The 24,003-nt window shown below is 45.6% G+C and overlaps 1 protein-coding gene across 1 annotated transcript in view; it reads right to left on the bottom strand.

Annotated features, from left to right (window-relative positions):
- Window positions 1–624: 624 nt before the first annotated feature.
- The window catches only part of MAPK4 (mitogen-activated protein kinase 4), a 50,078-nt gene continuing 26,699 nt past the window's right edge, over window positions 625–24,003 (bottom strand). Inside the window, exons 2-5 of the mRNA XM_066614675.1 lie at window positions 19,450–19,594; window positions 5,662–5,823; window positions 3,217–3,418; window positions 625–2,203 (exon numbers count right to left, since the gene is read on the bottom strand). Of these exons, the coding sequence (XP_066470772.1) occupies window positions 1,516–2,203; window positions 3,217–3,418; window positions 5,662–5,823; window positions 19,450–19,594 (1,197 nt within the window). The 3' untranslated portion in view covers window positions 625–1,515. The remainder of the gene's footprint in view (window positions 2,204–3,216; window positions 3,419–5,661; window positions 5,824–19,449; window positions 19,595–24,003) is intronic.

Raw genomic sequence — 24,003 nt, 5'->3', positions numbered from 1 at the left:
AACATACATTGCTTATGGTTTTGCTTCACTCCACGTGCATATATTTTTTATATTTTTTTCTCCCTCGTAATGTTTAACAAAATTATTTTTTGCTGCTAAACGACAGAAACAGCTGTTGGGGATGCAAGATTGTTGCGGTGGTGTCAGTCGCACAAAGCACAATCACAGAGCAAGTAAGTTTACCTCATTTGTTAGGACCTGTTGGTGTAAAAAGTGTGGTATGCATTTCATAGGAGCTCTGTGGAACTCAGAAGCTCCCATAATTTTTTAAAAATTAAGTATGCTCAAAAAGAAGTATTTCAAACATTTTGGATATGTTGAAGCTAAAACATTATGCTTTCCAAAGTTAAATAAGCAGAATAGCTTTTCCATTGCAAATGGAAGAAAAATGACAACATGCTTATGAACAAAATGGTGCAAAGAGATTAAAAATTTTTTAAGAAAAGCACATCTTATTTACACATTTTCAATCTTCCGTTTAAAAAAAAAACTGATCAGGCAGATTAAATAGAAGTATATATGACATTTTTTCAATATATAAATCAGACTCAGCCAATTAATTTGTAAGGTGCGCAGAAATGTGAATCAAAATAGAGCCTATAGAAGATCCATTGTGTGTATGTATTTACAAAGCCTGCTTGAATTTTCACTTGATTTCTTTAATCACTTTAATGCAAAGCAATTAGGACCAAAGAGCTGTCTTGGCAAATCCCGGGAAATGCCATCAGAATTATTTGTATTATCATGTAATCCGCTGGAATCAAAGCAAAAGTATCATCCTTCTTCAGGACTTCTTGGTGTACATTGGCCTGGTTGCAATGAACTTTCCACCAGGAAAGCTTTACCCCAAGAACTAGTGTAGTATGGTAGTTACAAGCCTGAGTTATGAGCTGACAGTCCCCATTTCTACTCTCATGTCAGCCACGAATTGACTGGGAGACAAAGTAAAGATCTCTTAGCCTCAGCCACTAATCTGTAATGTGGAGATAGTAATACTGGCCTACCATACAGGGATGGTGGTAAGATTGACTGAGATAATATCTGTAAAATGCTATGGGCTCTCAAGCAAAGTACCACAGAAATGCTGAGAATTATGACGCTAAAAGCAGGAGTGATTGAGTAACTAAAGGGGAATTGCTCAAACCTTATGACTCTGAAAGCAAGTTGATTTTTTTACACCTTTCTGTAAACTTAATAGTTTAGCATTCTGTGTGTCTAAGACTGTCCTATAGTGGACACTGAAGTCCAAGAAGGTACAAGGTAAGATTGTTAAGGCAGCATAAAAATCCCCAACATTTCATTCACACCTCTTGTTCCCTTTTAAGGTTACTTCCAAGGCATCAAAGAGGAAATGACTTGAGATAAAGGCATTTCAATAATATTGAGCTGATAAGGAGCTGACCTGTCTCATTTGTTCTCGTACCTTGTTTCGTATTGGTTAAATCAGGTGTGTAAACAGAAGAATTTGTAAAATTTGTAAAAAATTAGCCACGAATAGAAAAAGCCAGGTCATTTTTACCACCTCTCTTTATGATACACCTCAGTCTGTACGATCTCCTTAGGGTGTTCTGCTATACATGCACCATTGATGTCTTTCAGCTTGTTATCTGGTAGGTCCTCAGGTTTTGTGCAAAGTTTTAATGCCCTAGAAATGAAGACATCCAAGTCAAACTGAGGGTCACTTTTGCTGTCAGCCTCCTTGGTTTCTTTGTGGGGATGAAGAGGAGAAGACGGCAGGCTCCGTTCTTTTATCTCTGGAATGGGATTGGGGCATTCCAGCCCCGCCTGGGTACTTGTCACCCACTGCGCTATCTCTAAGAAAAGGTTGGACGGTTCCTCTTCCAGGGCTAGCTCTGCTGCGGGTGTGATAGAGGCCCTTTTCCAATGGGACAAGTCCAAGATTAGCTTGGGCTCGGAGTAATGGTGGAGCTTGTTATCCCTCCAAAGCAGCTTGTCTAAGTAAGAAGGAGATCCCACTTTGTAATCACACGATCGCCCGTAGTCTCCCTCAAACGCTCGATCCATCGAAGAATGAGACTGCTCCAGGAACCTCTCTGAACTGCTCTGGGAATATTTGCGTGGATCCACTTGAGCTTCCTCAGCAATGGATTCTGACCCCGCCCGGGGGTCCCGTTGGACTTCGTCTAAATCGTGTCCTTTCTCGTGTCGCCATTCCAAATCGGAGGACATGCTTACTTGATACCTGTTAGTTCACAATGCCAACAGGTTAAACACAGCATTGACGACAACCGTAAGATTCGCTAATATTTATTTAGTCCTCCTCCTGCTGAAACTAAGCTTAACTATTTGTGACTATGTGTAATGTGGGCAGGAGGTCTGGTCTAGAAGGTAGAGCCTCCGCTCGCCTGAAGATAACATCCGTAGGTCGCCAGTTCGAGGCCACCGGCACCGTGAATGGTGAGACCTAGAATTAGCTGACAAGCTGAGCCAAGTTATTCCACCTGCTCTTTGCTGTGAGCGAAGAAGTGTCTTGTCTGCCCTCCATGTGCGAGATGAAGGAGCTGCTTGTCAGCTTGCGTGGGAGGAAACTGGAGGCCAGAAAGTGATACCAGATCAGAAAGATCCATCAGAAATGTTGCGGTTCTTGAAAGACAGAACCTTTCTTCGATTGTAAAAATCCCTATGGGGATTTAGAACAGCCTGCCCAAGTAAACCTCCTTGAATAAAGTCTGAGGAGAAATCTGACGACCAAGAAAGGCGGTATATAAATACCTGTATTATTATTTATTATTATTATTATTAACTGAACTGAAAGCATATTCTTTCCCTTTTTGTGGTGGCATAGCCAGAGGGGGGTTGGCACCCTAAGTACTGCAGGTGCCACAGCATGATGTGTAAGCAGCCCCTCCCCACTCACCATCAGAAACATTCTGGGCAGTGATGGCAATGCGCAGGAGCCACTTATGTGTGGCCTCCCTTTTCCAGGGTCATGTGGGAAGCTTTGTGGCTGGTCAGGGACTTGAAGCTAAGTCTCTGCAGTTCAGATCTGACATCTTATCCCTTACACTTGCCTGGTTCCGTCTCCTCAATTCTGTCACTCTGGGCCAAAAAGGCATTTCTACATCTTTGCAAACTTAACACTAACCGGAAAAAAAAACAACCTAAAACTGACTTCTTTGGCCTGCTCATGTTATACAAGTTAAGTAACTTTTCATACAACATGCTAGCTCTGCATAGCCCCTATGGATGCTATACCTGTCCCAGTTGGACATCTGACTTTGGTTGGTTTCCATCAGCAAAATATCATCAATTTCATCTTCAATGCGGAAAGGATGCTGAGAAATGGGTTCATCTTCAGGACAGTAATATGGATTCATAAAAGGATGCTGCAGACCCATCTCTGCTGTCAGCCGGTCCATGGGATTGAATGTCAGTATCTTCTCCAGAAAATCAATGGCTGTGAATGGCAGATAATCAAGTTAGCTCAATCAATACCAGCAAAACAGTCCTTGTTCTCAGAAGCAAAAATCTCCTGGGGACCACTAAATGCCTGATGACATCAGCCACCAGTGAAATCAAATATAGACTTAACCTTTAAGCTCCATTTTTATTTAACCGTGGGATGTTAATTGCCATTGATTCAAAAGTACAACATTAATGGACACCTAATGGGAGAGCTGTGAATGTTTTGGAAGCATGGTGGTTAGGGCAGGTGTTGGTTTGCTTAAACCCATTTTTGCCCAACCCACAGGTGTACACATTTGGTCCCTGTTGCATATATGCAATGTTGGGCAGAAATGGCTTAAACGTAGAACAGGAGTCATGACAGAGACAAAGAAAGAGAGCTGAGGGAGCGCAATTTTTTTTTGCCACTGTCACAAAAAAAGTGAAGCCACCAGACAGGACCACAATTTTTCTCCATTGAGTCCCTTGGACTAACAGCATTCCCTCCCACCTAGTTAGCTGCTAGTAGTTGGCTTCTGAGAAGAGCTCTGCTGCCATAGTCACCACAGGTGGAGTAAAAATGCTCCTCATAAAAGAGAGCCACAACTACTATCACCACAATGGAAGGTTTCCCAAAATCATTCCCTGGATTTCATGACCTCCACCCCAAAAATACCTCTGGTTTCAGGGCACGCAAATTTGCCACACACACCCCAACACCCATGTCAAGCTAAAAGTTCTTTAGAGAACTTTTGACTCATGATTAATTATGCAGGCACAAAAATAATTTTAAGATTACAGGAAAAATTAATATTTCCTATTTTCAACTGAGAAATTATTTCACATGGTGGCTTCTTCTCAGTGTTTCCCAAAGATGCTGAAGGCCACCAAACTTGAAACAATAGTTACCTAAAAATGTTTCCTACATTGGTGCCTATTCTATTTCTATTCTATCCTATTTTATTTCTACATGTGGCTTGAATTGTCTCCCATTCAGAAGAATGACCAGGTTCACACTGCTTAACTTTAGCAGTGCCACCAAACCAGACACCCCCAAATCATTCACTGGTGCCTGCTACTCTTGATACTACTCAGACCTATTAGAGAAGAAATATTTTCTAGCAAAGATACCCACTTCAGGATCCCTCCATGTGGGGCAGCCTTTGGAGACCTTTCATAAGTTTCTTCACATCCAAAATAAAACTGTTAGCTGGCAGAGTGTAATCAGATGAACAGAATATCATGCTAGTCATTGAACCTCTGGCTATTTCCAAATTACTGGTGTAAACCAAGCTGTATAAGGCTTTAAAGATTATCTGAAGGACCACCTGCTCTCAAATGAACCTGCCCAAGTGTTAAGGTCACCTTCCAACAGCCCAATCCCAAACTTCTCAGCAGCCACTGGAGCAGTGGCACCAAAGCAGCTATCACTGTATCCAGCAGGTCCTGGGAAGCAGCCAAAGGTCTCCTCCGGGAAAGACTTGTTCCCTTCCCCCAGGGAAAGCCCCAAGTCCCCCAATGCCAATTCTCAAATTTGCACCGGCTATTTTGCCAGCACAGGCTTGAGAGACTCCATGTCTGGCTTTCCAGCCTGACAGAGAGTTTAGGATCCTGTTGGTCCCACCTCCTCCTACCCCAGTTCCTTCCTCCACCCCACCCTCTTCCTCCTTTACTCTGCACTCCCCCCCCACCCCAGATGCCACACTGCTGTTCAGCGGTTGCACTCACCCCCGGTGGTGGTGCATCCTCTTTCTGCTGGCACTGGGCCCAGCACCCAACTGGCACTCCCTACTCTGTAGGTGCCGTAAATGTGCTTTGCAGCACATTAACTGCACCCAGAGCTGGCACTAGGGTTCAGCACCGGCACACAGCCGGTTTAGGACTGGGCCCTACTCCAGCCACCTTCACCTGCAGAGGTCAGGGCAATTGAGGACCTCATTGTTGGAATCCGTTTTGCACCGTGGAACGTCATATGTGGAATTCACTCCCCAGGAAGGCTTACCTGGCACCTAATGTTATCTTTCAGCTCTGGGAAATGTTTTTATTTGCATAGGCTTTTAAAAGCCAGCTCAACTGGTTCTAAATTTTGCTGCGGTGTTTTTGACTACTCTGCTATTTTAATATTTTTGAAGTGTTTCATGGCGGTTACTGCTATTTTGATTGCTTTGGACACCACTGCAAGCCACCCTGAAAGTGCTGGCAACACTAAAGGGCAGCCTGTGGTAACACTACAAGTGCCTGTGAGTCCCACTGTACCTTTGCTGTTCACTTCGGGAAGGCGCCTCCGTAATGGCTTCTTCACCTCCCAGGTGCTGTTGACAAACGTCGGCATCACTTTGAGCAGCTCCTCCTTGTCCTCTTCACGGAAAACAGGAATCGTCTCCAAAATGAGCTGCATCTGCTCCAGCTCGTGGCTTCCTAAGCAAACAAAGGCATCATTGGGCCACAAGTCTCCTTCACACAGGCACATCAATTGATGACTGCAGAATTCAGAAATGGCCTGTGCGAAAGAGACGTTGTAGCCCAGCCACCAAAGGCAGAGTTTTCAAACACAGCAGTATCTCAAACTTTCATCTGTTTAGGGACCAGAGCTTGGGTGAAGGTAAAAAATGGACAAATGGCAAAGCATAGCCTTGTTTAGGTGGCAAATTTGTTTTGGTCAGCGTACATCCATTTGAGGACCAGCCCTTCCCCCTGGGGGTTCAGTAGGCGATTTGGACCAGGCCCAAGCAGCAGCAGACTTACTCCTCCTGGGTATGGACCAACTGAGCACTGATTATTTTTGAAGAGGCTATTCATTTGCATTTAACATTCATCTGGCTCTCACAAAGCCAGGCTCCTCTAGTTACAAAGGTGTCACTCCCCATGTTCTACAATTCTCCTTTAGCATGAGCCCCAGCACTGCCTTCCAAGAGGTGAGTGGTTCCTCCCAGCTGGGGAGGGGAGCCAGATGTTGGAAGCCAGGGGTCCGGGAGCTTCCAGTACCCAGTTGTGCTGCACTGGTCCCTCAGGGATGGGGTCCCACCTGGGGTACCCTTTTGGTATCCTCCACTACAGCCAGTCTCCCTTCAGCAAGCAAGCACCCTCCTTCCAGGCCTGTTCTTCCTCAGTCCCAACTCTCTGAGGGAAGCAGTGTGGATGGGTCTCCTTGCCAGTAAGTGAAATCCCATAGAGAGCCTCCTCTCCCCTGCCCTGCTGGGCTCCTTATGAGCCCAGCTCCCAGACTCCAGGTCCCCACCCCTTAAGGCCATCTGGTCCTTCTCAGGTGCTGAGGGTTACCTGGCCCTACTCCCAGGGTGACCCTTGGCCTGGGGGAGGGATCCTGAAGGTACTTATCCCTTTCTCTGCCTGTTGATGTGTTTTTCCCTCCTGAAGGTTCCCTCACCCCCCAGTGGCACCTGCGGTGTCAGAGCTGGGCCCTGGTGACAGCCAGCAAAAAACCTAAGCAGTGGCGCAGCTAATGATCATGTAGCCCAGTGCCAAACTAAAAATGTTGCCCCCGGAAGTGATGTCACAACCGGAAGAGACATCACACCCAGGCTTTTTAAAAAGTGAAAATTGGGAGGAACCCACCTCCTCCCCCAGCAGCTCACCACCCACTTGCTCTGCTGCCTCCCCCAGTTAGTGGCATAGCTAAGGCATCTACCTGCAACCTGGGGTCAAAGAAGATTTTGTAGCCCCCCCATGACAAAATCAAATTTAATTAAGTAAATAAATAAAAAGTTATTGGTTCCATGCTGAATCATAATAACATCTCATTGGCATGCAGTACAAACAGTCTCATAGGACAGTTTGGAGTTAAGCAAATCCACTTTTTGTTCCACAAGTCAGTTGTGTTTTCATTTTCTGGTTAATTGGCCACAACTTTTGATAGAAAACAAATATTCCAGTGCCATTTGTTTCATTGCATTCTGCATTAAATTACCTTTCCAATGATATATAACTTGATGGTATTATTCAAACATACCAAGATTTGCACAATTTTGGTCACTTATGACAAGCTCAGCTTGTTGCCCCCCTAAAGCTTGATGCCCGGCGCAACTGCTACCCCCTGCACCCCCTTAGCTATGCCACTGAACCTAAGTACTATAACACACATGAACTGTGGGTGAAACCTAAAGTATATTCAATGAAAAAAAAATAACATAAGAATGATCAATTATTGTGGAATGATTGATGAATGATGGACAAAAGAGAATGCGTGAGAATGATTTGTTGAATAAGAATAAAAAGATTAACATAAGAACATCAACAAACATTGTGGAAGGTTGATGAAATTGGACAAAAGAGGAAAGCGTGAGAATGACATTTGAAATGTGGTTATAATTGAAAATGGATGAAAGTCAAAAGGATTAAAATCAATGTATAGCTGTAAAATGAAACACAATTATTTTTCAATGGAGGCAATTCACAGATTATTTGCAGTCCCATCATGCCTGCACACACTGAATTATGAGACATCTCGGTCTGCTCACATTTGCCTGCACCACTTGATGAATCATGTGAGATTTGCATGTGCATCAATGGATCAAACATGACAGAACTCAGAACTCAATATACAATTTTTTTTCCAATGAAGTCAGTTCACGCAATTATCAATCATAGACTGTATTGGAATCGTGGAAGATCTGGGCGAGGAGGTAGGATGTGGTGTCAGCAGTGGCCCCTTTAAGGGTAAGGCCTGGGCATTCAGCAGAGAATATGCTGCACAGCTGCAACCACTTAAAGGCAATAGGGCCCTCAGGTATAAAAGCATCTGATGAAGTGAGAGTTGGGTGCAGAAGGAAAGCTTGAGAAAGGACTGGATTGATGTGTGAATGGATTTTGGAGACACTGGAGTTTGGTGTGTGGCTGCTGTGCCCAAGACCTGTTGAGGACTAAGGGGCTGCTGAAGTGGTGGGGGGCTGCTGGCAGGAGAGAGGACCACTGGAGATTGGACAGGCAAGCTACCCTGGTGGTGGGGTCCAGCAGGACTGTAAGGCAGAACCATTGTTGGTTAAAGGGGGGGGGTTATTTAGCTAAAAGTGCACATAGGTTCTCCAGGCAGAGCTTGGATAGGGTATCTGGCAGAACATAGACTAATTTAGTGATAGATGCTCTAATGTATGACAAAGCCTTAATGTTAAACAAGTATGAGGTTCTTGTTAAACAAGTATGAGGTTCAAGTATGAAACAAGTGTTCCAGCCTGAGTAATAGATGCTTCAACACACTGCATTTTCTGTGCAAGGATGTCAAAGGAAAAGCATGGGGAAGTCTCACAGGGAGAAATCATGTTGCAGTTCCCATGGGTTTAAGAAGCTACGATGTGCTGATCTTTCCACTGAAATGAATAAAAAATCCCATTACAGACTTAAAATAAATGTAATGGCAAATCTTTTTCTCCTGGGAACTCTAGTACTGCAATGGCAGGTCTGCAGCAGAAAATTCTCAGCTTCTAGGATTCTGTGGGGAAAACCATGACAGCTCATTGGAACAAAACCAATCTAACTTTATAGCATAGATATGCCTGTGGAGACAATAAAGAACAAACTTACCTACATTTATTCTTGTTTCCACCACTAGGTGGAGGAATAAAACTATAGCATTTCATGCCATGATAATATCCAATGGATGCTTTTTAGAATCCATATATCAGCTGTATAACCAAACTTTCTGAAGAATTTAGCAAATCCTTTGTTTATTGGGATGTTCCTCCCTTTCCATTACAAACTGCTGGGAGGTTGGCAACACGTAAATTTCAATCTGACATGCATTCTTGTGAGCAAAGTAGACAGGACAGTGTAGGTCTTTGTATTAAAACGTACACCTGCCTCCATCACTTAAAAAGTGGGGGACAGAGGAGTTCATTTATCACAGCAAAAAGGATGAGAAAAGCAAAACTCTCATGCGGTGGTGTCACTAGCACGAGGCCAGTGTGTCACCCCCATGATGGACCTCCTCCCATGCAGTGGGTGTGGCAATGCCCCAAATGGTGGGCATGATGAGGTACCATTGGCCTGCCACCCCAGCTGGTTTTTCTGCTATAACCTTTGATAGAATAGACATATTTCAAAACGGCTTGTTTCACTGCATTCTGCATGAAACTGCACATCAAATGATCTATAACATGATGGCATTATTTGAAAATACCAAGATTAAAAATTTTTTGGCCAGTAGTAGTGTCACACACACCCTCCCCTGGTGTGCCTACCCTGTGTGGCTCAAACCCCTTTAGCGACACCACTGCTGTCATGTATCTTATCTCCTTGCACTGTTGCACCCACACCCTATCACCAATTTCTTCTTTCTGAGCTGAGTAGGCTTCTAGTATTAGAGCTCGAGGAAGAGAGAAATGCCTTTGGGGAAACAGACTTCAGGGAGAGAAGCCAAAGACGTGGAGATAGTTCTGTACTCCTCACTGTGCACTCCTTTGTTAAAAATGGACTTCACATCTCTCTTTCCATTAGAGTAGAGAAGTTCTGAATTTTAAAACGCAGGTATTCTGCAGTCATATCTCATTTTGCTCTCTGGCAAGTAAGGCTAAGACTGGTGAATTTAGTTTGCACAATTTTTTTGTTATTGATTATGTTTCTTTGTTTTGGAACTACATTTGAAATGAATAGGTCCTCATTCCAATCACCACCTCTGTGTGTCCCCAGTCATTCATGCTTCCTTGTTGGGCAATTCCCATAGTGTGTTAAAAACTTATTGGAATAGCAATTCCATAGCTCATAGTCAAACCCAGCCCATTAAGTGTACCAGTAGGCTCCTCAGTTACCTATCCAAAGACAAGAAAGATGTACAGAGGGCAGGGGCGTACAGAGGGTTGGGAGGCAGGTGAGGCAGAACCTCCCCACTGGAGTCCTTCGAAAAGCTTCAGGACCATGGAAGGTACCCAAGCACTCACAACCCATGAGTGAGTGTTTGCACGCCTCCCACAACAGTGGTGCTTTTTGAAGGACTCCAGCAGAGAGGCTCTGCCTCCCCACCCACTGCACTTGCCTGGCAGAGGGTTTGGTGACTATGGTAATAGGCATTGGCTGTTAACTTGGGGGTTGATGAGTCAAGCTGTGCCCCACCCACCCAATCCACTCAAAGTAGTCCTCCCTTAAAGTAGTTGCTGACCAGGTTTAGAGACATTAGAGAATGGAGTCAGAGAAATGCTGCCCCTCCCTGGGGTCTGCTACTGGAGCAACGGCTTCAAGGTAAGGCTCACCTTGGTTTAAGGTGGTGGGCAGGCCAATCCAGTATAACCCACTGCACTATGATGCAGCAGCACCAACGTGGTTCTCACTTCATCCTGCAGGAGAGTTTTGGCCTCCAAAGTTCTCCTTGGGGTAAGCCCCTGCCAGGTTGCCGGGACTACATGGACCTGCAGCAGCAATATGGCTGGCGCAAGTGTGCGTGGACCCATGAAGGTGGATCAAGCCTGGGAAGGGGGTGAGGTTTCAACATGTGCCACTGCCACCGAAACCACCCCCTTCCCAGTCCCAATTCAACCTCTTCCTCATCCCTGTTGCCACCCTGTTCTGCCTACCAGACGTGGTGGGTGTCTGTCATGTGCTGCTGCGTGGAGCTGGCTGCTTGCTAATTCCAGCAGCAGCCAGCCCACATGCTCCAACGTGTCACCTTTTATGACAGCCGGAAAGCACCTATCACTGCCAGAACACTCATTCCACCAGCACTAGGCACCAATAGGGTGGGGGCTGCAGAAAGGGCTTTGTTAAGGGAGATCACAAATAATAGGAGGAAGGATCCTTTCTGTACGCTGTCCTCATCACTACTATCACCCACACCTAAGCTTTCAAAATGGGTTACTGGTGCCCAACCGCAGATGTCATTGCTCAAAGACAAAAGGAAGAAAAAGACGTTTGTAGCATGAAATCATTTCACGCACACAGCATTTAATCCAACAGCTTTACTTATTCATTTCTGGGGGGGATCAGTTAGACTGAGAGTGTAACTTCCTCAACAGTGTGGGTTGTTTTTGGTTTTTTTGCATTGTTGAAATCTCATTAATGTTGTCCAAATAATTAACAAACTCAGATCTGTGTTCGTGATTATTTTAGCAGCCGAATATTACCTGCTTCTAATAGCTACCCAGAAATTAAATGGCAGCTTCATCCCTTTGAACAGGTTCACTTCTCCCAAGTACTGAGAAATGAGATTGCAGAGGAAAAGTGGATTGTGTGGCTTGATCTGTGGGGCACGAGCTGGGAGAGAGGAGCTGGATTCGATAATCTACTGGTCTCTTCAGTTCCTTGGATTCTGTAGGTGCACAGTTAAAATCACTTAGGGTCCAGTCCTGTCCCAGGCCATCTCCCATGTACTGCCTGGAAGACAACCATTGCAACTGAGGCACCAGCAGGTGCTGGGCCTCCACACCAGTTAGATGACTGCCAGCAGCAGTTAGTTCCCGACTGTACAACAAGGAAGCGTTCTGGGACAGAGGAAAGGCAGGGGGAAGACGAGGAGGAGGCAAACCTGGCAGGAGGGCAGTTCAGGCCTGGGAGGGGGGCAAGGATGGCAGCAGAGGTTGCTGCTGGATTCTATCCCCCTTTCCTGTGCCTTAAAGCCCTACATAGGTCTACTTGGTACTGCGCCAGTTCACTCACTGGCACATATCCAAATTCACCCGTAGCGACTGCCAGGGCCAGTCATGGGATAACTGATGTTCCCTTACCCCAAGGAGACCGCCAGCTGCCTCCTGGCCCCACGGGATGCAGCAGTGGCCATTACAACTATACCAGCAAACAAATCACACAGTTAAATTATTCCATGTTTGCATGGAGGCGGCAGGGTTAAGGGAGGGTCAATTGCGTGTTTGAATGCTCCCTTGTTTTTTGTTCCAGGAATCGGGTGATGCCAAAAAGCCAATCTCATGTCATTGACTGATAAAGATTTCTGTGGTTCTTTAGTCTGGGCAACATGTGGTACCCCTGGTGGAAGATGTAGGGCCTTTTCTGTGATGACACCACAGCTATGGAATAGTCTTTCTTTGGGATCTGAGAGTTAATCCCTCCCTAGAGTGCTTTTGGCAGGGCTTAAAAACTTTGTTTCAGTTGGCTTTTCATTTCTAATTGGGGGGGGGGGATAATGCGTTTGTTTTATTATATCAGACCGTTTTTCTCCATACTTTATTGCTGCCTCGTATTGTATACTGCTCATGTTGCTTTTATTCCAACTTGCCTATGTTTTAATGATGGTATTATGTTGCTGTTTTTAACTGAAGGTCTTCATGCCACTGATTTATTTATCATCAACAGCATCATCATCATCATGTTATGGTTTTTGTAAACGTTTGTAATTGTTTTAATCAATGTTATGCTGTTGTACAAATCAATGGTAAGGTCACACCTGGAGTATTGCATTCATTTCCAGTTGCCACATCTCAAAAAGGATGTAGTGGAAATGGAAAAGGTGCAAAAGAGAGCAACCAAAATGATTACTGGGCTGGGGCACCTCCCTTATGAGGAAAGGCTACAACGTTTGGGCCTCTTCAGTTTAGAAAAGAGGCGCCTGAGGGGAGACATGACTGATCATGAGAATACAAAATTATGCAGTGGCTGGATAGAGTGGCTGAAGAGATGTTCTTTTCCCTCTCACATAACACCAGAACCAGGGGACATTCACGAAAGTTGAGTGTTGGGAGAGTTAGGACAGACAGAATAAAATATTTCTTTACCCAGCATGTAATTGGTCTGTGGAACTCTTTGCCACAGGAAGTAGTGATGGCATCTTGCTTAGATGCCTTTAAGAGGGGATTGGACAATTTTCTGGAGGAAAAGTTCATTATGGGTTACAAGTCATAGTAGGCATGTGCAAACTCTTGGTTTTAGAGGCAGGCTGCCTCTGATTGCCAGATGCAGGGGAGGGCACTGGAACGCAGGTTGTGTCTGTTGTCTTGTGTGCTCCCTGGGGCATTTGGTGGGCCACTGTGAGATACAGGAAGCTGGACTAGATGGGCCTATGGCCTGATCCAGTGGGGCTGTTCTTATGTTCTTAACTACAATTCCCAGGAAGCCTTGCAGGTCTCTTGTGATCTGGTGTGCTCCCTGGGGCATTTGGTGGGCCGCTGTGAGATCCAGGAAGCTGGACTAGATGGGCCTATGGCCTGATCCAGTGGGGCTGTTCTTATGTTCTTAACTACAATTCCCAGGATGCCTTGCAGGTCTCTTGTTATCTGGTGTGCTCCCTGGGGCATTTGGTGGGCCACTGTGAGATCCAGGAAGCTGGACTAGATGGGCCTTTGACCTGATCCAGAGGGGATGTTCTTATGTTCAATGTGTTATTTATTTTATCACCTTGTTAGATGCCCTGGGTGCCCATTCTTGGAGGAAAAGTGGGATATACATTAAATAAACAAGTATGGGAGGATAAATGCGTTCATGAGCTGCTTCCCCTCAATCTGCTACAGATCAGGATTAGAGTCCTGATAGCCATGTCAGACAGGAAAAGATGATGGGTAAGAGAGCTGAGCTAGAGTCACAGTTGCTGCTGTCTCTCTTGATGCCTCAGAGCACTGACCAAGGAGCAGAGGGCAATAGATCAGTGGACAAGCAACTCTTCTGCATGCAGGATTCCGGTTCAATCTCAGGGGTGGGAAGCACCCCTTTCTGAAACCCTAGAGAGCCATTTCTAATTGGTGTAAATATTCAACTAGATAGGCCAGTGGTTTATGGCAGCATTTCTCAATGAGTGTTCCTGGGAGCCCTGGGGTTCCTGAGACCATTGTTAGAAAGGGCTCTGGAAACCAAAACATTTGAGAACTGCTGGTCTACACATTAATGTAACTCAGGGCTCAATCCTATCCAGCTTTCCAGTGCTGATATAGTCTTGTCAAAGGAGTGTGTGCTGCATTCTGCAATGGGGGAGGGGGTCACAGAGGCCTCCTCAAGGTAATGGAACATTTATTCCCTTACCTTGGGGCTTCATTGCAACTATATCAGCACTGGGAAGTTGAGTAGGATTGAGCTCTCAGTGTTAATGGCAGATTCATTGTTAATTTGAAAGGTAGAAACATCATCCCTGGCCAAGCACGAGACAACTCAGGTTCATATGGTCAGTTAAGCTACAGAAGGAGCAAGAGTTCAGATTCCAAATGAGAAGGGCACACCGCTGCTCCTATAGTTTTCATCCCATGGGGAACAAGAATCAATGGACCAAGAACTTGCCCTTTGAGAAGAACCTGCAGGAGATTTGCATTTGCTTACATCACACCAGGGCTTGGTCGATTTATTGTTTTGGTACATAAGCAGCCAGCGTCCTGCCTTGCTTTCTCTTACATTCTGTTCACAGGAGGGAAACTATGGAGTGTTCAAAGAATCAGTAATAAAGCACATTTTCCGTCCCTGCACACACCCTGCGCTTCTGACATACCCACAGCTTCTCATTGCTTACAGGGGTGGAGAAGCACATCCTCAGTGTGACCTGAAAGCACTTCAGTATTTATTTTAAAACACATCAGCTGTAAATGTGCAAGTCCCTAGCTAAGGGTTGCTAGGTGAGGTACTGAAGAATGTGTGAACATGCTGGGTCTCCCTCCCCAGGCCCCGAATAAACCTTTCCACCCAAAATGGATTCAGCTGTGATGGCTGGGGTTGTTTTTATTCTGTTAGCTTATTCATGACTCACAACAGCTCCCTACAGCTGCATCATTCAAACGGTGAAGCAGTCACAACACTGATCTATTGCTGTGGAAGCCCTCCTCACGCATGCCACTGTAAGGCGCTTGTGGGCATATGCGCCTTGAACTGGGTCTCCCAGCAGCTTGTCTCCAACGCCTCCAACATCTGAGCGCACCCTTGATTGAAGAGGTTTTAATCCCTCTGGTTTGCTGATAGCTCTAGATGAGAGTGGCACCTCTGGGATTAAAGAGGGATTAAAACCTCTTCAGTCAAGGATACACTCAAGAGGTACGATGCCTGCTGGTCCCAGTCTGACTGCAGCAGATGATCCCTGGACTCTACAAAACCCAGGCTCTAGGCCAGCCTGGCAACCTCAGCAATTTGTCAGAGTAATAAAGCAGCCCCACCTTGACTGCTGACTCCCTGATTCTCTTGGAACTCAACCACAGCCTGCCCTCTGAAGCACTGGCGTACCTGGAGGAGGGGTAGGGGGGCAAATGCATGGGGCAGCACTCTGCAGTGTGTGCTGCCATGACCCTCTTCCCCCCACTCATTATTTTTAAACTTAAGTCCCCTTTAAAGGACCTTAGAAGTCCTTTGGAGTGGAGGCTGTGCACAGCCTCCCTGGCCCCCAGTAGGCCTTCTGAGGCCTCCAGAAGGCCTATAAAGGTCACTTCCACCACGCAGCCTCTCCAGCCCTCAGAAGGTAAAAAAACATCATTTCTGGGTTGTTGTTTTTTCCCCCAAAAGTGACATTTTTTGGCCTGGGGTGCTGAGCAGCATTTAGTTGTCCTTGCTCCAGGCGGCACAGGGGCCAGGATCGCAATTGCTCGGAGGTGTCCTTTCATTGGCCCTCTCTGGCCAAGCAGCTTGGGATGGCAATGATGTCGCTGCAGGGATGTGTGGGAAAGATTATGTCCCTGGCCTCAAGCGGTACATCTTGGAAGAGGACAGTTTCCCAGGCTGAAAGAGTTACCATCCTTGGCCTTCTCCGAATCCACGCTAGCCAGTTTTCTTGGGTGAAGTATTTTGGAAGACCACAGAGTTTGGATCCATTATTAATGAAGCTTATTATTTATTCAGGGAAAGCAGAGCATGGCTACATACAAAGAGCATTGAAATCCTGCAGCCTTCCAAAATAAATAATGGGCAATCATGAGATCATAACACTAGCAGGGAAGAAAGGAAGACAGCCCTGGGTCAAACTGAAAAGGAGAGATGTTTGTTTGTTAAGGAACAGCAGGAGGGTTGCAGTGGATTCCTGAATAAATATTTATGGCCCCCTTTCTAACTGGGAAGGTGGGCCAGCCTTCTAAGCAGGTGAGAAAGCCTCTTGTCCTTGCAGGGGTATTTTTATAAGTGCTTTGGGGGGGAAAAGATGCTGTTCTGAAAGAGCACCTGTAGTTTCTTTCCAGGCTTCACTTGGATGAGGTTCTCACTGGAAGTATGAAATTCATAGGATTTATTATCTCCTTTTCCTGCCACTTTTATAGCTGAAACAGCTTTCTTCCCTGGCAGAATTCAAAAGCCAGTGGTGTATCTAGAGGGGGTGCAAAGCACTAAGTTTTTCAGGGAGTGTCACCATGCTGTGCAAGCAGCTCCGCCCCTTTAGAGCCATTCCAGGAAGCGAGAGGAAACCGGTGGCTCTCGTGGCCTGGAATGGCTTCAAAGGGGAGGGACTGCTTGCACAGCATGGTGGTGCTCCCTGCAAAACTTAGTGCTTTGCACCCCCTCTAGATACACCACTGGTCTGCTTTGCTTGCAGATGTTGTCTTTGCCTTCTTTGCAAGGAAAGGCACACAAGAGCAATACAGTACTGACAATAGGCACAGGAGAGAACAATATTGATCTTTCCTATGTGCTAATAAAGTATTGCCCAAGATTTCTTTTTCAGACTCTGGTGTTTTGGGGGAGCATTTGAGATGTCCTAATTTGGAAGCAGACACAGGGGTCCAAGGCCATAGACCAGTGGTTCTCAAACTTTTCCGGCTTGTGGCTCCTTGATCCTTGTAGCCATTGGCCACTGGCTAACCCTAACGCTCCCCATTACAACACCTCACCTCAGCTACCTCCAAAATGGGGATGAAGGTGTTATAATTATACACTAGAAACAAACAAACAAACAAAAACAGCTGCCAGCACTCTGAGGCTGGAATCCTAAATACAATCACCTGAGAGTAAGCCCCTATTTGAACAAAATAGGACTTACTTCTGAGTAGACCTGGCTAGGATTTTGCCCTGAGTTTGTTAGCAGCACACCTGGAGGGTTTTGGAAAGGGAGGGGGGAAGTGATGAATTTGCTGGGGGAGGGAAAGACTTTGTTTTGTGTGTATCTGCTACTTGCAAACTGGGACCTAGAGACTGCTTGGCTGCAATCCTAACCTCACTTTCCTGGGCATAAGTCCCATTGAACACAATAGGACTTACTTCTGAGTAGACCTAGCTAGGATTGTGCCTTTTGTTTTACAATAGCAGCCAACAGAGTCCTTCCCCCCCCCCCCCCAAAGGATGCAGGGGAAAAAAGGGGAATGGCTGAAAAGGAATGGGTATTTTTATTCTTTTATCAATTTTTGGAGACAAAGCCATCAAGATTGGTGTTTTTTTCTTTTTGAAGGGGGAGGAAAAAAAGAAAGGTGAAGATCCTTGGTTAAGCTGACACAGACCCCAAGCCTATGTAGGTCTACTCAGAAGGAAGTCCCATTTTAGTCAATGGGGCTTACCCTAGCTAGGATTGTGTCCTTTGTCTTACAATAGCAGCCAACAGAGTACCCCCCCCCCCCCAAAAAAAAGGAGACAGGAGGAAAAAGCGGGATGGCTGAAAAGGAATGGGTATTTTTATTTTTTAATCAATTTTTGGAGACAAAGCCATCAAGAGTGGCTTTTTTTCTTTTTTGAAGGGGGAGGAAAAAGAGAAAGGTGAAGATCCTGGGTTAAGCTGACACAGACGCCACGCCTATGTAGGTCTACTCAGAAGTAAGCCCCATTTGAGTCAATAGGGCTTATTCCCAGGAAAGTGTGGAAAGGATTGCAGCCACACTGAGCAAGATTACAACTCATCCCAAAATAGATGTGGGTGTGCTCACACACGTACACCCCAACATGCAGATCCCACCCCTGTTCCCCCCAGGCAAGACGGAGGAATGCAGGCTGGGGCATTTGGACACTCCCCCTCCCACTAAGAGCAGGCTGGCTCCCTCCTTCCCAAGCAGAGGAAAGCACTGAGCTGCTTGCACTTACTCTTCCCTCCCACTTTGAAGCCTGCTAGGAGCTCACCCTGTGCTGATGAGATGTAGCACCTCTGCGCTGCCCAGCCAGCCTTCTCTCCCACCTCCCCCCACCATGTTTCACACGCCCTCCCCACCTCATGCTGCCTCACCCACCTCATTCACAGCTGCAGAAAAGCAGCAAGGCAGCACGTGCAGCTGAGCTGAGCAGCTATGGCCATCTCTCTCCCCAAATATCTCACGATGCCCCTGGAGGCTAGCCACACCTCACTAGGGAGGCAGGACACACAGATTGAATACCTCAGCCATAGACTACAGACCAGAAAGGCTGCATGCTTTAGCCTCTGCCATCAGCCGGAGGGCTAAGGGGCTCATCCCCAGGGGATTACACCTCCTGCCTCCCACAAAGAATTCTACAGCAAGGGGAAGAGAAAGACCAGCCTGGCCCCATCCACCAGCCAGAGAAGAATCGTCTGCAGGAAGTCTAATGCCCCACACTGACTTCTATGTTCTTCTCGATAGTCTTCTCCTGTGAGGTCACTTGGGCTTCCAGAAGACTCAACAGTTTGTAGGAACAAACTGGAGCGAGCAGAAGAAGAGGGATGGACAATTCATTACTAAGGACAGTTGCCCTAACTCAGAGTCGTAGAACCTGGATGAGATTTATGGTGATTTTCAACCATTGTGCTTTTCAACTATCCACAGCACATCACTGCCCTCAGTGCAATGTCAAGGATTGCGGGGTCAATCACTGAACCAGAATGGAAGAACCAGCCTACTTTGACAAAGAAGCCACATTAGCGCATAATCCTTGTGCATTGCCTTGTTGACACTTCTGGGGACTTTTCAGTTGCACCTGCTATGATGCATATTTTAAGTTGTAAGACACCTTGATTTACCATAGAATGGTGGGTATTAATGAATTAGTGAAACTGCAAGCTCATCAGTCCAACAGGTGAGCCTGTTTGTGGTAATTGGGTTAGGAGGGCCAGTTGTCTTCCATGCTAGAATTCTTTAGTGCTGCGGAAGCATTGCCTTTCTGATTACCTGGAAGCATAATTAAAACACAGGTGTCAATCATCAGTTTGGGATAGCACTACTAGATTATCCAGAATTGCTCAGATCCTCCTATAATATTGCTTCCAAGTACATCCCGTTGGGCAAAGGTCCCCCCACCCCGGCAACTTCGGAGAAAACGAACCGGGAGACCTACCAGCAAAGAGCATTTTTCCCGTCAGCATCTCTGCTAGGATGCAACCGGCTGCCCACATGTCAATTGCTTTGGTGTAGTTGTTGGGGGAAAGGAGAAGCCGAGGAGATCGATACCATTTTGTTACCAGGCCTTCTGATAGGTAACCCTAAAAGAATAAAAAAAATACACAGTAGTTATGTTCATATTTGCATAAAGAACTATGGTAGTAAGAGAGAATAAATCTTGCCCTCTTCCATGTGATGGTTCTTCAGAAATTTGAAGCATGCTATCATGTGCACCCTCAGCATTCTCTTCTCCAGGCTACACGTACCACTGGTGTACCTGGGAGGTGCAGAGGGGCAAATGCCCTGGGGTGCCACCCAGCAAGGGGTTATACCACCGTAACCCCCTCCTCCCCAGTGGCCACTTTTTGTTTTGTTTTTCTTTCAAGGGCCTTAGAAAACCTTCAATGTGCCCAGATGTGATATCCAGTCAGTTTGTGGGTTGTCAGTTTTGGGGCTGTTTTTGGGTTGTCAGCAGTGCTGAAGTGGTAAACGCATATGAACATTTGAAGCTGCCTTGTATCAAGTCAGGCATTCCACATTGTATCACATGTTTCACCAGGGGGCTACCTCATTAGGGTTGGACTGTACGTGTGCAGGGGTACCATCCACCTGAGCTTTTCCTCTGCAAAGCCCACTGAAATGCATGGGAGAGGCTTTTGTGGATGCACACAGCGTAACTCCCAGGTAAACTATGCTCCAGGTTGGAAGAACACCTACCTCAGTCTTATGTAGACCAGGGACCTCAGAAACAAGTTCTCACCTTAAACAGAAATGCTGGCATATAATGCTGTGCAATAATCGATTGCACAGTAGATATAAATGAAATTACAGAAATTACAGCTCCACTCCCCTTGCCTCCAGAGGGTCCTTTGCCCGGAGCTCCTGCAGGGCTCAGATTGAGCCCATCAGTGTAAAAAATGCTACTTCCTGTTTATCTGTAAAACCAGAAGTGAAATTTTAATGCCTTTTAAGGCATTGGGAGGCCCAAGGAAACCCTGGACCTGATCCACAGATAAGTGAATCCATGAATATGGGATCCACGGATAGGCTGCCCCCCCCCCCCCAATACTCTGACCAAACTCTCAGAAATCTTTGCAGTGTCGGAGTCAGAATTATCGAGATCATGTACACAGGTACAAATATGTGGTGCATTTTAAACATGCAGAAGACACTCCATAAACGATAGTATTATGATTCTGGGCAGAGGAGAAGAGACTAGGATGCTGTGCTCCAGGAAGCTTCCATCTGTTCTTCCACAAAACTGTAAGGCATTTGCTAAGACAATACCTCTTGTAGCTTTTTTTTCTTGCTGAATTATAAAGATTATTCTAATGTCTATAATGCCTTTTCATTATTAATTGCTAAACAACGTGGCTAAATGTCAGCTTATGATAAATAACTAATTCAGCTCCACAGCTGGCTAAAGGCATCCTCTTTCACACACTGATGCCTTCACAAGGGAAGGTGGGATGATCCAACTCCCAGCTCATATTAGAGATCAAGCTCTTAAAGTAACAAAAATGCCTACACAACAGTAAATACAGGAGCACTCAAAGCAGGAGGTTCAGTCAATGTGTGCTGAAAGATAACAAACAGCACTGCCCCACTCAGCAACTACTCTGAGAAACTGCCTAATTCTTTGGTCTCTCCTGATCAGCTCCATCTGCACAGTTGGAAATACTACCAAGAAACTGATGGTGACCCTTGCAAGAGCTCAGTTGCAAAACCACCTCATGGCAACGCACAAGAAGTGGGGAGAATGGTTTCTTGAGATCTGAAAGAGTGTCTCCTCTTAAATTTACCTATTTAAGAAATAATAGCCTGCATTTATGTAAAAGAAAACAATTCAAGGTAGCTAATAATAGCCAATAGCTAAAAGCCGTTAAAACACTGCAGATAAATCACAGAAACAACACATCAGTTAAAAAAAAAAATGCACATGCACCTATACAATAGCAGTGAATTGACAAGCTGAGCCGAGTTATTCCATCTGCTCTGAGCGTGGGAGGATGGAGGCCAGAATGTGAAACCAGATCAAGAAAGTAACACCTGAATGTTGTGGTTTTTATAAGATAGAACATTCTTTCAAATTGTAAAAATCCCTACGGGGATTTAATAAGCCTGCCTATGTAAACTGCCTTGAATAAAGTCTTGAATAAAGACCAAGAAAGGCGGTATATAAATACCTGTATTATTATTATTATTATTATTATTATTATTATTATTATTATTATTATTATTATTATTATTATTATTATTATTATTAATATAACCAGACATTACCAAAAGTGTTCTGAAAAAGTCACACCACCAAAGATGGCAACAAAGATGACAGGCACAAATCCTTAAGAAGGCATTCCACAAAATGAGTTTACACCTGAAAGGTCTCTGTGTCTCATACCCACATTGCAGCCATGTGGTGCCCCCTTCTGGCCTGGTACATGGAGCAAACTGCCCCCGCTTTCTACACCACTGCCAGTAACAAATCACAGGATTTATTCAAGGACGGTTTGTAAAAGCGCTTAAAAGAACTACAAATATGATAGTTTATAACGCCAATTTCTGCAGGATCTATTAAATATAACGACTAACGAGTGAGGCCGTCTCTCTTTCCCTCTGCAGCTATATGCTGTTGCCCTCATTTATGGCTATGCATGACCAATCAACACATCTCCCTTTGTTCCTAAAAGGTTGTTTTAATTTCTCTCTCCCTGGGATAGGCAAGTAATTGAGATTGATTAGCAGAGCATCATTGCAGCCAGTTTGTTTATGGTTCTTGTCTTATTGCTAATTCCTCTGAATCAGAGAGAGTACAAAAAACCCATAATATCTGGTCCGCTGCTGTGTTCTCCCAACAGACTCTACAATTAAGATTTCAGCAGCCACTCTCCTGTGCTGGGAATTTATGCATGAGAGGAAATGAGCAGGCAGACCTTTTGCACTATTAGTCTAGCCATCAGATGTTGAGAGGCTGCAGGTAACATGCCATCCTACCACTCAAGTGGCAGGAATGGAGGGCAGGGCCTGGAAATTCAAGGAGCTCCCTAGCACCTTCTGGGTTGTACTCTCTTAGAACATAGAAAGAATTCTGCTGTGGTCCAATCATCCGTCATGCTCAACATCCTACTTCCCATCATGAACAGCCAGCCAGGTGAAACAGTATTACACCAATTGGTCCATCTAGAGCAGCCATTTTCAAACCCCGTGCTACGGCACTTTGGTGTGTCATAAATGGTCTGCAGGTGTGCCGCAGGCGTTTGGGGGGGTGGGTCATTTGTGAGTAGGGGCATTGGAGGATGTGAGCCCCAGCCAGCAATTCTGTGTGCCTGGTCAACTATCAAAAAACTGACGGTGAGCCTTGGTGATTTTGGCACCTTGTCAGTATGCCATGGGATGAAAAAGATTGAAAATCACTGATCAGTCTGGTTGACACTTACTGGCCTAGCTCCCAAGGGTTTCAGGTCAGGTGGCTTCCCAGCCTTATCTGAAGATGTCAAGCATTAAAGCTGGGACCAGCTGTATGCAAAACAGGTCTTCTACTACTGAGCCCATTCTCACACACCATGGATCAGGATCAGGGCTGCCATACCTGTTCTTTTGTTTTTGTTTTAAGGAGGCAGAAAGACAATAATGCATCCAACATCATGTCTCCTTCAACCCTGAGGGCTAGTATTCTGTTTTTTTACAAAATGCAAAGGTGAGATTCCCAGGATGCTTTGACTACACTCACTACCAGCCTTCCCGTCCCTGCAGTGTGACCATAGCCTACACATAGCCCTGAGAATGACCACAACATGGTTTGTAAAGCAGCAGATATTCAGCCTGAGATCAAATGACAGCCCAGAACAAAAGTGGATTCAGTATTGCATTAGATGCTGGGCCTGAAGTTCCTGGAAACTGTGAATAGAAGCATTCTTAATGAATTGCATTACTGTTGTGGAGTAGCAGGAGCCAGCTCTGTCCTGCTCCGCAAGGACGTCGTCATACCGCAGTGGCACAAAGAGTGACTTGCACCACTGCTCTTAAAGCCCTTCTGCCCAACTGAGACTCTCTTGTTGATTTTTGTTGTTGTTGTTGTTGCCACTTTGCCACTCTTCCTAGAAAACAGTTGCATGCAAGTCTCCCGTAGGGCCTCAAAAACAGATCTATCAGCTCGCTCTGACACACAGCACATCTAGGTCCAATTACAGAAGAGGCAAATAAGGTTCAAAGGAGCCAGCAGCAGCGACCCTGGCAGGTAAATTGCTCAGACTAAGGACCAGGACTGGAAAAAAATAGCTACATAGGGCCAGCCAGAACCCTATTGGTTCCTCAAGTCCCCTGGGCTGAAGGAACTGCAGCACTGGGCCAGAAAAAATAAGATTTGTTTTAAAAGGAGGGGGGAAGAATGCAAAGACTCTCAGGAAACCTAGTTCTGCACCCAGTCCTATATCTGGTGCTTTTTTCCAAGCTCCTGCAGAATTGCAGCTCTCTCACACACACAGCCTCACTGCTAAATATCATCCTAATA

Source organism: Tiliqua scincoides, chromosome 2, assembly GCF_035046505.1.
Source record: "Tiliqua scincoides isolate rTilSci1 chromosome 2, rTilSci1.hap2, whole genome shotgun sequence".
Classification (NCBI taxonomy): domain Eukaryota; kingdom Metazoa; phylum Chordata; class Lepidosauria; order Squamata; family Scincidae; genus Tiliqua; species Tiliqua scincoides.
The sequence above is the reverse complement of the archived record's forward strand: the minus strand, read 5'-3'. Positions and strand labels throughout refer to the sequence as shown.